The sequence below is a fragment of the Phyllobates terribilis genome, unplaced genomic scaffold (assembly GCF_046119375.1).
Source record: "Phyllobates terribilis strain yellow unplaced genomic scaffold, ASM4611937v1 Scaffold_11__3_contigs__length_659146591, whole genome shotgun sequence".
NCBI classification, from domain to species: Eukaryota; Metazoa; Chordata; class Amphibia; order Anura; family Dendrobatidae; genus Phyllobates; species Phyllobates terribilis.
This window is the reverse complement of record NW_027362771.1, coordinates 585,407,074-585,424,714: the sequence shown is the minus strand read 5'-3', so window position 1 is coordinate 585,424,714 and position 17,641 is coordinate 585,407,074. Positions and strand designations below refer to the sequence as shown.

At 38.2% G+C, this 17,641-nt stretch overlaps 1 protein-coding gene across 9 annotated transcripts in view; it reads left to right on the top strand.

Annotated features, from left to right (window-relative positions):
* CACNA1A (calcium voltage-gated channel subunit alpha1 A) overlaps positions 1–17,641 on the top strand; it is a 691,505-nt gene that overhangs the window by 601,989 nt on the left and 71,875 nt on the right. For 6 of the 9 annotated variants that reach the window (XM_073654329.1, XM_073654328.1, XM_073654331.1 and 3 more), the window contains exons 32-37: positions 156–272; positions 526–591; positions 1,249–1,349; positions 1,630–1,780; positions 2,761–2,888; positions 7,224–7,320. In XM_073654329.1, the coding sequence (XP_073510430.1) occupies positions 156–272; positions 526–591; positions 1,249–1,349; positions 1,630–1,780; positions 2,761–2,888; positions 7,224–7,320 (660 nt within the window). Of the gene's footprint in view, positions 1–155; positions 273–525; positions 592–1,248; positions 1,350–1,629; positions 1,781–2,760; positions 2,889–7,223; positions 7,321–8,705; positions 8,803–17,641 lie in introns of all 9 variants that reach the window. The other 3 variants (XM_073654330.1, XM_073654327.1, XM_073654325.1) reach the window with 1 other exon arrangement.

The following is a 17,641-nucleotide window of genomic DNA, read 5'->3' as shown; positions in this document are numbered from 1 at the left end:
TTAGAAATCTACCCTGTCATCACTATTTGCAGCTTTCAAACCATTTTTCCCCCATAATAATTTTATTTATTTATTTCGCTGCTCAAGAAGTAATTAATGCGCATAAGCCTGTATTTACTGGGTCTCCACTTTCCCTCCCCGTTTTCACTTTATAGGACAACTTTATCAACCTGAGTTTTCTGCGTTTGTTCCGAGCTGCCCGTCTCATTAAGCTTCTGCGGCAAGGCTACACTATACGTATTCTTCTATGGACCTTCGTCCAGTCTTTCAAGGTAAGCACGTATAAACGTAAATATATATAGACATATATGTATATATTGTGCTATCATGGTAAGGATTACATTTGTGAACAATGGCAATCTACACTAAGGGAGTCATAATCTGTCTAAAAAATGTGATGTGTGTAAAAAAGTTATTTGTGCTTCAGGGACTGACAGATGTCTATGATCTGGGTTTTCCAATTTATAAAAGTTCATTTTTGATACTTGTCTGATTCTTATCTTCATCCTTTCTTATTCTCTACAGGCGCTGCCCTACGTCTGTCTGCTGATAGCTATGCTCTTCTTTATTTATGCCATCATCGGCATGCAGGTCAGTGCTAGAATCAGTGTGGTGTGCAGCTCTATTATGGTGTCCTCATGTATGACTCCAAGTATAAAAACACAAATATAGAGCACAATGGTGCTATCTCCCAGGTTGTCTCTGGTGTTACAGTCAGATGCTGCCACCACCATGTTTGATGGTGGGGATGGTGTTTTCAGTGTGATGTGCAGTGTTGGTGTTTCACGGGGATGTGCAGTGTTAGTTTTCAACCACACATAACATTTTGCATTTACCCCCAAAAGTTCTAGTTTGGTCTCATCTGACCAGAGCACAGTCTTCCACAGGTGAGCTGTGTCCCCCACATGGCATTTGGAAGAAGGTACTCTGGCCAGATGAGACTAACGTAGAACTTTTTTGACTAAATGCTATGTGTGGTGGGAAGCTAACACTACACATAACCCTAAAAACACCATTCCTACGATCAAACATGGTGGTGGCAGCATCATGCTGTGAGGAGCTTTTTTTTAGCACAGACAGGAAAGCTGGTCAGAGTTGATGGGAAGATGGATGGAGGTAAATACAGGGCAATCCTGGAGGTAAACCTGTTAGAGGCCGCAAAAGTCTTGAGACTGGGAGTCATCTCAATATATATTCAGTCATGTCTGATCCTTTCCATCTACCTGCCACACTCCTCTCTCTTTGCAGGTCTTTGGTAACATAGCCCTGGATGAGGAAGATGATGATACGGCTATAACAGAGCACAATAACTTTCGCACATTTTTCCAAGCTCTCATGCTACTTTTCCGGTAAGAATTCTTCTTATCTTACCTACTATGGTGACTTACTGTATAATAGGGTATTACGTAGAATATATTTTCATGAGATTTTAATTTCACATTTTTGCAGTGATTATAAAGATTACTACAAAAATGTATCAAAACAGTGTAAAAGTAGCATTTTTTTGTGTAGCACTTAATATTGCACAATGAATACACTGTTCTTAAATAACACTAGATAATCACAGGACAATCGTAAAACATCACTAGTTTTATATTCTAACAGTGCTGAGTGCCTTCCTTCCTGCAGGAGTGCCACCGGTGAAGCATGGCATGATATCATGCTGTCTTGTTTGGGTGGAAAGCCGTGTGACAGTCAGTCGGGAATAAAGGAGAAGGACTGTGGGAGCGAGTTTGCGTATTTCTACTTTGTGTCTTTCATCTTCCTTTGCTCATTCCTGGTGAGTGTCGCAGCACTGAGATTATTGATAATATGTTTATAAAATGTTTGGATGGAGGCATACATATCATATAAGATGATTGAATAAAAAAAAATCACGTCTGCCTCCATAATTGATGTGCATATTGTTCACTGTATGTTTCCATATGAGGGGGGGGGGGGTCTATCCGGTGTTCCAGTTTCAAAAACAGTCCTCCTTGCCAGTAATTTATTTGGGGGAAAAAGGTACACACACATTAAATAGATCCAGATCCAGATGCAATTTTACAGCCCCCATTGACTTCTCTGGCATTTCTTCTATTATCTTTGTAGATTGTAACAAATATAAATTGAGAATTTGCTGTTTGTGTCATTTCATTCAAACTGTGCTTTAAAGCTCTATCCACACACTGCAGATTTTTTACAAAGCTGAATAGTGCAACCAATCCACAGAGAAATTCCCATGCACATTTCAGTGTGGATTCCACCGTTTTTAATGAAAATTTCTCTGTGAAATTCTGCAGCAGACTACGTATTCAGCAAAGTTAGGAAGTCCACAGCCTGCCATAAATTTTGTGCAGATTTTTCCACTATATGTGAATGGGGGGAGGGGGGCTTTAAAATCTCCTCTATAGTATATATATATATATTTGTTTCCTGTGAATTACTGTGGGTATTTAGTCCGAAATCTGCAGCAATTCCGAAGAATTTGATTTCACTCTAATGTTGGGTCTACACAGCAATATTGTACCAGATATGCTGCAGAATCAGATCTTTTATAATGGATGGAAACTCATTGTGAGGGTAATAGCAAGATATAACTAGAACACTTGTGTAATCAAAAGCCAAATTATTTCCCTGGTCTAAGAGTGTGGCACAAGAGTAGAGGGTATGTATGTATGAGCAGAAGTATCGCTGGCATGTTGGAGGTTATAGTCACACACTTTAGTAGAGGTATTGTTGATTTGTGGACACCTTGTCATAGCTGTTCTCCCTCTGCAGATGTTAAACCTGTTTGTCGCTGTCATCATGGATAACTTTGAATATTTAACCCGTGATTCCTCCATTTTGGGTCCACATCACCTAGATGAATATGTGAGAATCTGGGCAGAGTATGATCCGGCTGCCTGGTGAGTCACTTGATCTACTCAATTTAATACAAGATTTACTAGTGAGGGGGGAGTGGATTAATCAAATATTAAAAGTAAATATTAAAAGTAAAAGTCATCAATCAGTTTAACAAACATAAAAAAACTATAGATGACTCCATGTTCAAATAAAGAAAAGAAGTGATTATTGGGATCAGATGAAGACCCAAGTGTTAACCAACATCTACCAAGATGACATAATACTGAATGCTGAAAAAAAAAAATCAAAAATTCCAGAAGACAACAAGAGAAACAGCTGGAAGAATGTAAAAGGAAGTAAATAGAAACCAGTAGTAAAAAAGAAACCAAAAATCTGAGCTTAAAACCCTCCAAAGAAAGCGAAAATTGGGTGGATGGTAGAAAACAGACTGAAGCAATGATGGGTTTTACACAATGAATAAGAAGAAAGTTGAAATTATAGTGAAAGAGATTATAAAAAGGTGAATACAGGAAACATGGCTGATGTTCTAAAGATTCCTTTTACTATTCTCCTACAATTGGTTGCTGTGAGCAAAAGATCCACTACTCGTCTGCACCAGTTTTCACAAATGATGTTCTTGGATGGTGCTGCTTTTACTTGCTCCCCGGGAAAAAGTATGCAAATTGGTGAAAGAAAACCACATATTGGTAACTATCCTGTTGATCAATATCAATGATAGGTTCAGATTAGAGTTCTGCTCGGCTGGGTGAGATGCCATCCCTGTAGGTCGTGGAAAGTACTGGTTGTCTTTGTGAAGATCCAGCTGGTATCGATAATCTTATTGGTAATACTTTCCGGCCCAATGTCTTCTTTAGCTTTCAGGATATTGTAGCCAATCATAAAATAATGGCTTTTGCCAATAGTGGATTTTCTCTGCAGTCTTTTCTTAGCTTTTGGAACGTTCCCCTTGATGTTCCTCCTAAGTGATCAGGATCGGGTGGCTGGGGGTGTAACAGGAGGCACACACTTGTCTTGTCTGTTACAGGGGGTGTTTATTAGTTAATGTTGTATATGTAGAATCAGGTTTATATTTCAGTGACAGATCTCCAGAAATAGCATTAGCAAGATGGGTGTTTTTGCATCTCTATAAACAGCCATTAGCATTTAGGTTTACAGTGCATTATCACTCTCCATCAACGAGTCCTACATCACTGACCTACAGAGTTTGGCTTCCTCTCCGGACATTTGCTGGTCCATGTAGATTCCGCATAGAATAGACATAGACAAGCCATGGCTGAGCCCAGTGGCCCAATAGTAGTCACATATATGTTCTTGTCTGAAGACTTTGGCAAACAATGCAGACTAAGAAGCAAGATACTGTATGTCCTTGAAGCACCAGCAACTGTTACTCTTCTATCGATTGGGAATTTGCACTCATGCAGTCTAGGAGTATACGGTTATAAATTTAGTATGTTCAGATTATCATCCAGAAGTAGCACCCTCTACTCCTTAGCTTCATCTGCTCTGCCTTAATCTTGATTGTAGATTTGCCATGAACTAATAAATATGGCACTCATAGAACTACAGGATGTAATCCAGCGTGCAAGATAAAACTTTCACAAAGACTGGGAGTTATATTATACTCATCTTGGAGAACACGGAAGAAATTAAATTAATTCTTATTATGATTTGACGAGTCAGTAAGAACAGTGGGAGTACAGAAAAGTCAAGACACCCCCACTCTAAGAAGGACGAAGAGAAAATAGCTGCCCCTAAGTCATAGACATTGGGGCTCCAAGAACTCCTTCACAACTTCTGTACCTGTAACCGTTTATATTCCCGTATTGTTTTCTATGTGTTTTTCTCTCACTCTTTCTTTCCACCAATGTATTTTATCCATATGAGCGTTGGATTGTTTGTTTGTTGTTCTTATTCCATTCAAGTTTAGATTTTTCTGAACACTATACTGTTTGTACCCACTGTTATTCTATACACATTATTCAGATTTGTATGTTTGGATGTTGTGGTTGAATTCTCAAACTGGATGTCAAGGACTAGAACTGAGCTAGTGATTTAATATTGAAGTGGATAATGTCTTCCACATGTACAGGTGTAGTGCAGTGTATTCATTATGACAACTATTATAACTAAAAAAAATACTTCTCCCCTGTTTCTTTTTGCCACAAAGTACATTTTGATCAATAGATCTTGGAATGTTACGTTTCACAATTAGATTTGCGTAAAAAAATGTTCCTGTGCTGAGATAATCTTAAAATGTGCCCCTGCTGTGTACTGTGTAATGGCTGTATCCAACCATGTAGAGCTGATGCAGTTCATGTCTGCACATACACAGCTCCTGGACAGGGGAGAAAGCATAAGACCTAGCATGTCAGAGTGAGGAGACTTATAAGCCATGCATGCCTGGCTTGTCACTCTCCACAAGGAGAAAAATTACCCCTTAGATCCCAGTCTTAAGCCTCTCACCTAGCCAAATCAGATCTCCTACTCTGCACTGATGAGGGGCAATACTCTGAAACACGGTGTCTGCAAATTGGGATTCTGGATTGGCTTTTATCCTGTCATATAGCAAGGCTCATTAAAGGGTCGATATTGACTTTTAGGATTTCTACTTCCAATAGGTGGTGCTAAAAAGTTCAAGTCCTCTTCCTCTCTGAAGAGGCAATTTGTATATTTAATTTCCCAGAGGAGCATGCATGGCGTATAAGTCTCCTCACTTTGACATGCCAGGCCTGGCATGTCAATCTGCACAAGGAGAGACGTTACCCTTTAGATCCCTTTGTGTGAGTTAACAAATTTCTCTGCCTGTTTATTTTATCACAGGAATGAGTGTTTCTGCCATGTCACCAGCCCTGTGAGCTTATCATTAATCAAATCACTGACATAGGAGCTACAGTTGCCGCTGAGCTCATATGTCACTGATTTGATTTATAATGAGCTCACAGGGCTGGTGACATGGCAGAAACACTCGCTCCTGTGATAAAACAAACAGACAGGGAAAAATGTTCCCTCACACAAATGAGCAGCTGTGAGTACCTGCCGTGTCACTGGTATATTCACTTATGTTTTCACTTTTGTGTATGAGCGACCATGAACTACATCAGCTCTACATCGTTGGACACAGCAAATAACACAGTACATCTGAGCACAGGAACATTTTTTTTACACCTCCAATTGTGGAATTTAATAATATTCCAAGATCTATTGATTAAAATGTACCTTGTTTGTGAGACAGCCCCTTTAAATTTTTATAGTAAAAATAGTAATAAAATGATTCACTGGTGATATAGTAATGACAGGATATTCTACTTATAACCTCCCAGTGATCTGTGGGACAGTAGACAGTTCTGAGTAAAATCAATGTACTGTGCATGCAATAGATTGACACGCTAAGTACCCCAGAATGAGAGTTTTTGTTGTTTTTCTCTGCTCTGTTTAATTGAAAGGGTTTTCATGGACTTTGATACAACTAGAGTATTCCTTAGGATAAGCCATGAATATCATACCTGTGAAGGTCTGCCTCTTGGTGCCCTCACCAATTGGCAAGTGAAAGGGACTGCAGTACTCCAGCGAAGGCTGCCCTCCCGCCATTGTTTACCAGGATCACCTCTCTACATTCTGGCATTATAGGTCAGTCCCATTGTTTGGTACTGAGCTATACAGAACTGCAGTACCAGGCACAGCTGTTACAGAATATATGGAGCTCTGCATGGTAAATGATGACGGATATATACGTTCTCTGGAGTGCCATGACTCCTGATTGATTGTTTCTAACTGGCCCCCACAGATCTGATATTGATGACATATCCTAAAGTAAAACTATTTCACCTCAGAATTTTCTAAGAACATTTGTAAATAAGTTTTCTAGACTATTCAATCCTTTTATCCTATAAATCCTATCCCCAACAATGGGGAACCAGTGTCTCTCGCACTTCCCCACGCATGATGAAGAGACCTTAGTAGTCTCGAAAGCTAACAATTTGTTACCGTCTTTTCAGTTAGCCATAAACCACTGAGGTCTCTCAAATCTTGATATTTTTCTAAATTGAAATACATCAAGATCTGTGGGAAAGGGCAGGCAGCCTCCTTGCAAACGCTCAAGTTTGAGACTTTAGCCATCACGTTACAGGGTGATTTATAAAACCTACATTGGAGTTTCCCTGAGCAGACAGTGAGATCACTGCCCACCACAATGTGGCTTTTCTAAATCCCCCTGATCGTATCTGTATGCGTGTGTGCGTGTGTATTATTACTATGTTTGCACATTCTCTGTATCATGCAGGACACAGCAATGCATCCAAGAGAATATGATTACAGGGAGGGTCACCCATGAAAGCTGCACATCCTCTCAACTAACTCCCCTTCTGTTCTTATTTCAGCGGGCGCATTCATTATAAGGACATGTACAGTTTGTTACGGGTTATATCCCCACCGCTGGGTTTGGGGAAGAAATGCCCCCACAGGGTGGCCTGCAAGGTTTGGAAAACCATTACAAAAAAAAAAACCTGAAACAAAAATGAAACACAGAACGAAACTTCCACAACCCTTACCCAATATACCCATCCTTCCTTCTCTCACCCCTGGATAATATTCCTTTCTCCCATCCTTCAAAACTTAGCCCGTTATTCCCTGCAAGAGTTTAAGCGGAATGCGCGTTGCTTTCACCTAATATTAATATATATATAACATATATATATTTTACGACAGAGCTGTACTCAGCTACGTACACCTCGTGCATCTGATCTCTTTGGCTGCTGGAGGGAGGGGGTTGGTCCCATAGCAGCTAAAGGGTACATAGTCTTATGGAAGAAGCATGGGCTTGCTGGGTTTACCGGGGGTTCTGGGCACGAATATTTTTTTTTTTTTGACTGAAGGGGAGGGGAGCCTGCTTTAAAGAAGAAAAAAAATCTGCTTGATGAAGGGGGAGGGTGCAGAGGGGTCTCAGGGGGGCTCCATTAACCATTCTGGATCTCCTTTCATATTCCATAAACCTCGCTCCCACACACCACCCCCCTTTTACCACCACCACTGAAAACATCTTCCTCCCTGCTTCCCAAATTCCCTTCCTAATTCATACTGGCAGGACAAGGCATAATGTTTTTCCTAACACACCTGTACTGGAGAGAGGTTGTAAAATGAGAATTCTCCACCTGCCAACGGATTCCCATATGAATGTTGTAAAATGTCAGCTTTAGCCCTTGGTAGCTCCTGGGAGAGACACTTGCCGCCCGCTCCTGAATGATATGATGTAGGCGTTTTGGGTTGATATGGATGTAAGGTTCCAGTTCCTGGTATGGGTGACTTCCTCTGCGTCATCTCCTCAGGTAGTGATAAGTTGATCTAATTTCTTCTCACACCTTTTCTCTCCATGTTTCTTCAGATCCCGACCCCCCTTTCCTCACTATGTCCTGAGATATACTCTCTCATATTTATCTTCCTCTCATTTTTTCTTCCTCTTTCTTCCTATTCTGTATTCAATCTACTCCTCTTGCCATGTTCCTTCTCTATTTTCTTACCATCATGCATCCTACATGTTCATGACTAAAACCCATATATTCATTCATTCATTCCATTTCTTGGAAATGTACATTTGATGACACGTCTTCCTTCTTAATAATTTGTTTGTCCTTCTTACTTCACTTCTTATTTATTTCAAACGTCCATTTTTACCTGCTTGTCTGCTTCGACTCATTCTTCCCGTCCCGTCCCTCCACCATCCCACTTGTATTAATAATGACCGATCTTCTCTTTCCTCACCATACAACATTCATTCCCTTTCATGGACCATTTCCCTTTTTACCTCCAATAAATCCACCTTCCTCCTTTCCATGGCTCTGTGGCTCCTTTCTCTCTGTTCCCAGGGGTCGCATGAAATACACAGACTTGTATGAGATGCTCAGACTAATCTCGCCTCCCTTGGGTCTGGGGAAGAAATGCCCTGCTCGAGTTGCTTATAAGGTAGATCCCTTCCACTTCCCACTACCATGATTCTTACCCTCTTTTCGAGTCCGTTCTTGGGTCCCATATTGTAACTTGCCAGCTAGAGGTAACTTAACACTTCTGCTTTGCACCTTTGTGCCCTTACCAGCAGAAGGGTTAAGGAGTACCCAATAAGAGATCCTTTATGCTAGGAGCCTCTTGTCACTGGAAGCCTCTTAATGGCATTTTTGTCTTTTGATGTTATATTTTTGGTATTTTGACGTGGAGATGTGCCGTCACTGTGTGCGTATGTCTTTGACATGTTCTGTATGTTGAGTGACATTGACAAGCTCTGTGCTAATGAAGGGAGAGAAATTTAGCTAATAATTCCACGCTCTCTCTTACAAGGTCTCCTTGTGAACCACAGGTAAAGTTCACATAATATCACAGTTTCTATGGAAAACATAGTATTCTATGTTTTTTTTATACGTTTTTCCCATATTGCATACATAGTGGAGAGAGGCCCATTTATAAAGCTGAAATAGTCTGACTGTTCCATGCTTCCACTATTCTACATAAGGAGGGCCTCTTCATCTCCATGCTTTGTGGGCGAGAAGGACAGTATGACCCACAGGGGTTTTCAAGGACTCCAGGACTACAAAACTAATGGGCAATATTTCAGATCTGTTGAAGGACCCACTCTCTTCAGTCTATCAAATTTGTTGTAGTGGAAAACCCTTTTAGCATTGTTAAAGGGTTGGTCCAACGATGCTCACTTCTGCATCAAGAGGTGAGTGGCGCTGATGACGGGTCCATACATACTTGCCAAGGTGCATGCACCATCAGCAGCTGTCGGACACAGGGCTGTGGAGTCGGTAAGCCAAACCACCGACTTCAACTACTATGGTACCCAATTTATTATATATTTTAGGAGTCTGAGTCGGTCCATTTTATACTAATTCCACCAAAATGGACATCGACTCGGACTCCACGACTCTGACTACAACTCCACAGCCCTGGTCGTACATCTTTTGTAGTCATAACATGTCGATTATGCATGTGTCCTGGCAGCTATGTGTATCCACAATGTCTTCAACAGCGCTCGACAAACCCAAAGGGGGGCATCGTCCTGCCTATGGAGAAGGGTGTGAGATCAGCCTCAGCTAGGGCCACCTTCCTACAATCTCAATGACTACTGTATAGAATGTGTGTACGGTACATAGATTCTTATGGAACTTTCGTTGATGGACAGGTCTCTGTCTATAGACAGCCCGTGATCTCCAGTAACTATGCAATAATACATGGCAGGATGGTCAGGCTACTAGATCATTCTCTATTGGCTTGTTCTCTAGTTACAAGATCAGTGAAGGCCCCTTTTTATGAGTGATCTGGGCATCTAAAACCAGTGCCAGGATGGTGGCTACTACATTGATTCATGACTTTCAGTTTGCTAATTCATAAAGAAAGGTTTGGGATAAGTTTATGACTATGGGATATGATTCACTTTCTGCTTTGCTATTCTTGCCGCACAAATATTTTAGTATCACAGAATAGTACGTTATACTGATTTATAGCCAAGTTCTAATGACATGTCAGGAAGTTTACATCCAACAAGTAGCGGGTAATTGGCCTAGAGCCACAATGCAGAGTCGCTTGCAGATCTCTCGGTACATGGCAGATCTGGGACTGTAAGTACGGTGGCAAAATGGTGTGTAGGTATTTGGCACAATGGGTTACAGGTCCTCGGGCACAATGTGGTGTAGCCGAAAGGTACATGACTTACCGTATATGAAAACATGGTAACTAAACCTCTAGGTATATGACCAAGAGTCTTTTGGTGGTACATTTTTGGGCGGCATAGGATGGTAGTACAGGGGTCAGTTGAATTCTGTTAATTTAGAAAAAGCATTAGTATGGTTCATAGGTCTCTAGTCACAAGCTAGAAAGAATTGGAGATCTCTGATAATATGAAATATTCATGAGTAAATCTCTATGGCAGAAGTGTCATTTCTAGTAACAAGTCAGATCGGCTTCTAGATCTCTCGTAACGTGGAAGAAGGGTCTGTAAACCCCTAAGCATATTCCGGAATACTCAGTACACTTTCCGGTACATCCCGCATTAGCTTGAAGATCCTTCGGTAAGAGGTAGGTTAGTTTTTCTGCAGTGCTAAGATGACAAAATCGTATTTGGTCATGAATGGCTGGTAAATCTCCGGGTTATATATTAGATTTTTGGGCATGTAGACTAACATGGATGAATGTTCTTCATGGGTTAAAACTTTTCCTTAGCGGTACATTGTTCGTATATTGTACTGTATGTCTCAGAATATATCGCAGAAAGATCTGTAGGTCTTGGTGCTGATTTGTGTTGGTCGATGATAGGTTTTTGGAATAAAATACCTATACAGAAGTTTTTCTAACATGACAGTATAATGTATATACTGCTCCATACTGAAATCGTATATATGCTTCTAGGTATTTACTGAAATGACTTTGTATGTACACACATATATATATTGGATATTATGGCAGGTTGCTGTGGTCAATGAATGGTTGGCCTGTGTGCTAGTTCTGCTAGGGGTTGTAGTTTCCTAGTCCTGTATCACATACAGATGAATCTATCACTCTTTCTTTTCCTGTCTCTGCATTCCTTATTCTTTTATTTTATGTATCTTCCTCTCTTGTCTCTTCACACTCATTCTGGTAAGTGCACAATGCATTGGAAGGATGATGCAGGCTGACCTAACCCTTCTCCCTTCCTGCTTGACAAATATCCTGTTGCAACGAGATCTAAAATAATGATTTACAACCATGAATTAATGAAAGCTGCGCTTGTGAAGTATTATCATAGAACACGAGGCAGGATTTATGAGAAATGATTGACAAGAGAAAAACATATGTTGTACTAGAGCAGATTAATAAATGCCTGATGCTGGGGGAGACATGGTATTTTTCCTGTGTGCCATGTTTCATGACGTCTGTATCATTATACAAAAGGTTTTTTTAATATATATCCTTTATAGTTATAATATTCAGTTTTGGATTTTAATTAGATTTAGTGATTAATCCGAAAGACTGTAACATCTGTCCTCTATCTACATAACATATGATTATGATGTTTATTATTAAAGAGGACCTGTCAGTATGTCTAGTTTGCTCTGATTTTATCCCCACTGCTCTCCTGAGTATTTTTTTTTTTTATGGTTTTATAAAATCCACCATAAAGTTCGAGAGATGTGAGCCTTTTTATTTAGTGTGCCCAATATGCTGTTTTTTACTGTCTTCACCAAAAGCAGACGTTGCTCACAGGATGCTCTGGAGCATGACTTCGGCTGCTCGCAGGATCCTCTGGAGCATGTCTTTTTGCTGCTCGCAGGATCCTCTAGGGCATGTCTTGCCTGCTCGAAGGATCCTCTGGGGCGAGTCTTTTGTCTGCTTGAAGGATCCTCTGGGGCATGTCTTTTGGCTGCTCTAGGATCCTCTGGAGCATGTCTTTTGGCGGCTCGCAGGATCCTCTGGAGCATGTCTTTTGGCTGCTCGCAGGATCCTCTGGAGCATGTCTTTTGGCTGCTCGCAGGATCCTCTGGAGCATGTCTTTTGGCAGCTCGCAGGATCCTGTGGAGCATGTCTTTTGGCAGCTCGCAGGATCCTCTGGAGCATGTCTTTTGGCTGCTCGCAGAATCCTCTGGAGCATGTCTTTTGGCTGCTCGCAGGATCCTCTGGGGCATGTCTTTTGCCTGCTCGAAGGATACTCTGGGGCGAGTCTTTTGGCTGCTCGCAGGATCCTCTGGGGCGAGTCTTTTGGCTGCTCGCAGGATCCTCTGCGGCATGTCTTTTGTCTGCTCGAAGGATCCTCTGGGGCGAGCCTTTTGGCTGCTCGCAAGATCTTCTGGGTCAACTCTTTTGGCTGTTCATGGGATCCTCTGGAGCATGTCTTTTGGCTGCTCGCATGATCATCTGGGACGTATCTTTAGGCTGCTCACAGGATCCTCTGGGGCGTGTCTTTTGTCTGCTTGAAAGATCCTCTGGGGTGAGTCTTTTGGCTGCTCGCAGGATCCTCTGGGGCATGTCTTTTGGCTGCTCACAGGATCCTCTGGGGCATGTCTTTTGGCTGCTTGCAGGATCCTCTGGGGCATGTCTTTTGGCTGCTTGCAGGATCCTCTGGGGCATGTCTTTTGGCTGCTTGCAGGATCCTCTGGGGCATGTCTTTTGGCTGCTCGCAGGATCCTCTGGGGCATGTCTTTTGGCTGCTCACAGGATCCTCTGGGGCATGTCTTTTGGCTGCTTGCAGGATCCTCTGGGGCATGTCTTTTGGCTGCTTGCAGGATCCTCTGGGGCATGTCTTTTGGCTGCTCGCAGGATCCTCTGGGGCATGTCTTTTGGCTGCTCGCAGGATCCTCTAGAGCGTGTCTTTTGGCTGCTTGCAGGATCCCCTGGGGTGTGTCTTTTGGTTGCTCCCAGGATCCCCTGGGGTGTGTCTTTTGTTGGCTCACATGATCCTCTGGGGTGTGTCTTTTGGCTGCTCTGTATTACCCTGTGAGTTAAGCCCTCTTGTAAAGACGATAACAATTATTATATTGGGTGCACTCAAACAATCATATCTCTGGAAAAGAATGGAATACTCAGGGGAGCAGCAGAGATAAAATCAGAGCAAAAACTGGCCACTTTTGACCTGTTCACTGGTCCTCTTTAGCCTTACATTATATCTGACAGTATCAACACAGTAGCTTTACTTACTGCTTTATGCTACTGAACATTATACACTTACTTCATCTTACACCTTTCTTATTATTTCAACCTACCTGTACTATTACTCATACATTACATTATATATGTCCTGTATTAATACTATACCTGTACAATTACTCATACCTGACATTATATATGTCCTGTATTAATACTATACATGCACTATTACTCATACATTACATTATATATGTCCTGTATTAATACTATACTTGTACTATTACTCATACATTACATTATATATGTCCTGTATTAATACTATACATGTACTATTACTCATACATTACATTATATATGTCCTGTATTAATACTATACCTGTACAATTACTCATACATTACATTATATATGTCCTGTATTAATACTATACCTGTACTATTACTCATACCTTACATTATATATGTCCTGTATTAATACTATACATGTACTATTACTCATGCGTTACATTATATATGTCCTGTATTAATACTATACCTGTACTATTACTCATACGTTACATTATATATGTCCTGTATTAATACTATACCTGTACTATTACTCATACGTTACATTATATATGTCCTGTATTAATACTATACATGTACTATTACTCATACCTTACATTATATATGTCCTGTATTAATACTATACATGTACTATTACTCATACCTTACATTATATATGTCCTGTATTAATACTATACCTGTGCTATTACTCATACCTTACATTATATATGTCCTGTATTAATACTATACATGTACTATTACTCATGCGTTGCATTATATATGTCCTGTATTAATACTATACCTGTACTATTACTCATACGTTACATTATATATGTCCTGTATTAATACTATACCTGTACTATTACTCATACGTTACATTATATATGTCCTGTATTAATACTATACATGTACTATTACTCATACCTTACATTATATATGTCCTGTATTAATACTATACCTGTACTATTACTCATACATTACATTATATATGTCCTGTATTAATACTATACCTGTACTATTACTCATACATTACATTATATATGTCCTGTATTAATACTATACCTGTACTATTACTCATACATTACATTATATATGTCCTGTATTAATACTATACCTGTACTATTACTCATACATTACATTATATATGTCCTGTATTAATACTATACCTGTACTATTACTCATACCTTACATTATATATGTCCTGTATTAATACTATACCTGTACTATTACTCATACCTTACATTATATATGTCCTGTATTAATACTATACCTGTACTATTACTCATACCTTACATTATATATGTCCTGTATTAATACTATACATGTACTATTACTCATACATTACATTATATATGTCCTGTATTAATACTATACCTGTGCTATTACTCATACCTTACATTATATATGTCCTGTATTAATACTATACCTGTACTATTACTCATACCTTACATTATATATGTCCTGTATTAATACTATACCTGTACTATTACTCATACCTTACATTATATATGTCCTGTATTAATACTATACCTGTACTATTACTCATACCTTACATTATATATGTCCTGTATTAATACTATACCTGTACTATTACTCATACCTTACATTATATATGTCCTGTATTAATACTATACCTGTGCTATTACTCATACCTTACATTATATATGTCCTGTATTAATACTATACCTGTACTATTACTCATACCTTACATTATATATGTCCTGTATTAATACTATACCTGTACTATTACTCATACCTTACATTATATATGTCCTGTATTAATACTATACCTGTGCTATTACTCATACCTTACATTATATATGTCCTGTATTAATACTATACCTGTGCTATTACTCATACCTTACATTATATATGTCCTGTATTAATACTATACCTGTGCTATTACTCATACCTTACATTATATATGTCCTGTATTAATACTATACCTGCGCTATTACTCATACCTTACATTATATATGTCCTGTATTAATACTATACCTGCACTATTACTCATACATTACATTATATATGTCCTGTATTAATACTATACCTGTACTATTACTCATACCTTACATTATATATGTCCTGTATTAATACTATACCTGTACTATTACTCATACCTTACATTATATATGTCCTGTATTAATACTATACCTGTGCTATTACTCATACCTTACATTATATATGTCCTGTATGAATACTATACCTGTACTATTGCTCATACCTTACATTATATATGTCCTGTATGAATACTATACCTGTACTATTACTCATACATTACATTATATATGTCCTGTATTAATACTATACCTGTACTATTACTCATACCTTACATTATATATGTCCTGTATTAATACTATACCTGTACTATTACTCATACCTTACATTATATATGTCCTGTATTAATACTATACCTGTACTATTACTCATACATTACATTATATATGTCCTGTATTAATACTATACCTGTACTATTACTCATACATTACATTATATATGTCCTGTATGAATACTATACCTGTACTATTACTCATACATTACATTATATATGTCCTGTATTAATACTATACCTGTACTATTACTCATACCTTACATTATATATGTCCTGTATTAATACTATACCTGTACTATTACTCATACCTTACATTATATATGTCCTGTATTAATACTATACCTGTACTATTACTCATACCTTACATTATATATGTCCTGTATTAATACTATACCTGTACTATTACTCATACCTTACATTATATATGTCCTGTATTAATACTATACCTGTACTATTACTCATACATTACATTATATATGTCCTGTATTAATACTATACCTGTACTATTACTCATACATTACATTATATATGTCCTGTATTAATACTATACCTGTACTATTACTCATACCTTACATTATATATGTCCTGTATTAATACTATACCTGTACTATTACTCATACCTTACATTATATATGTCCTGTATGAATACTATACCTGTACTATTACTCATACCTTACATTATATATGTCCTGTATGAATACTATACCTGTACTATTACTCATACCTTACATTATATATGTCCTGTATTAATACTATACCTGTACTATTACTCATACCTTACATTATATATGTCCTGTATTAATACTATACCTGTACTATTACTCATACATTACATTATATATGTCCTGTATTAATACTATACCTGTACTATTACTCATACCTTACATTATATATGTCCTGTATTAATACTATACCTGTACTATTACTCATACCTTACATTATATATGTCCTGTATTAATACTATACATGCACTATTACTCATACATTACATTACCGTATATATGTCCTGTATTAATACTATACCTGTACTATTACTCATACCTTACATTATATATGTCCTGTATTAATACTATACCTGTACTATTGCTCATACATTACATTATATATGTCCTGTATTAATACTATACATGTACTATTACTCATACATTACATTATATATGTCTTGTATGAATACTATACATGTACTATTACTCATACCTTACATTATATATGTCCTGTATTAATACTATACCTGTACTATTGCTCATACCTTACATTATATATGTCCTGTATTAATACTATACATGTACTATTACTCATACCTTACATTATATATGTCCTGTATGAATACTATACCTGTGCTATTACTCATACCTTACATTATATATGTCCTGTATTAATACTATACATGTACTATTACTCATACATTACATTATATATGTCTTGTATGAATACTATACATGTACTATTACTCATACCTTACATTATATATGTCCTGTATTAATACTATACATGTACTATTACTCATACATTACATTATATATGTCCTGTATTAATACTATACCTGTGCTATTACTCATACCTTACATTATATATGTCCTGTATTAATACTATACATGTACTATTACTCATACATTACATTATATATGTCTTGTATGAATACTATACATGTACTATTACTCATACCTTACATTATATATGTCCTGTATTAATACTATACATGTACTATTACTCATACATTACATTATATATGTCTTGTATGAATACTATACATGTACTATTACTCATACCTTACATTATATATGTCCTGTATTAATACTATACCTGTACTATTGCTCA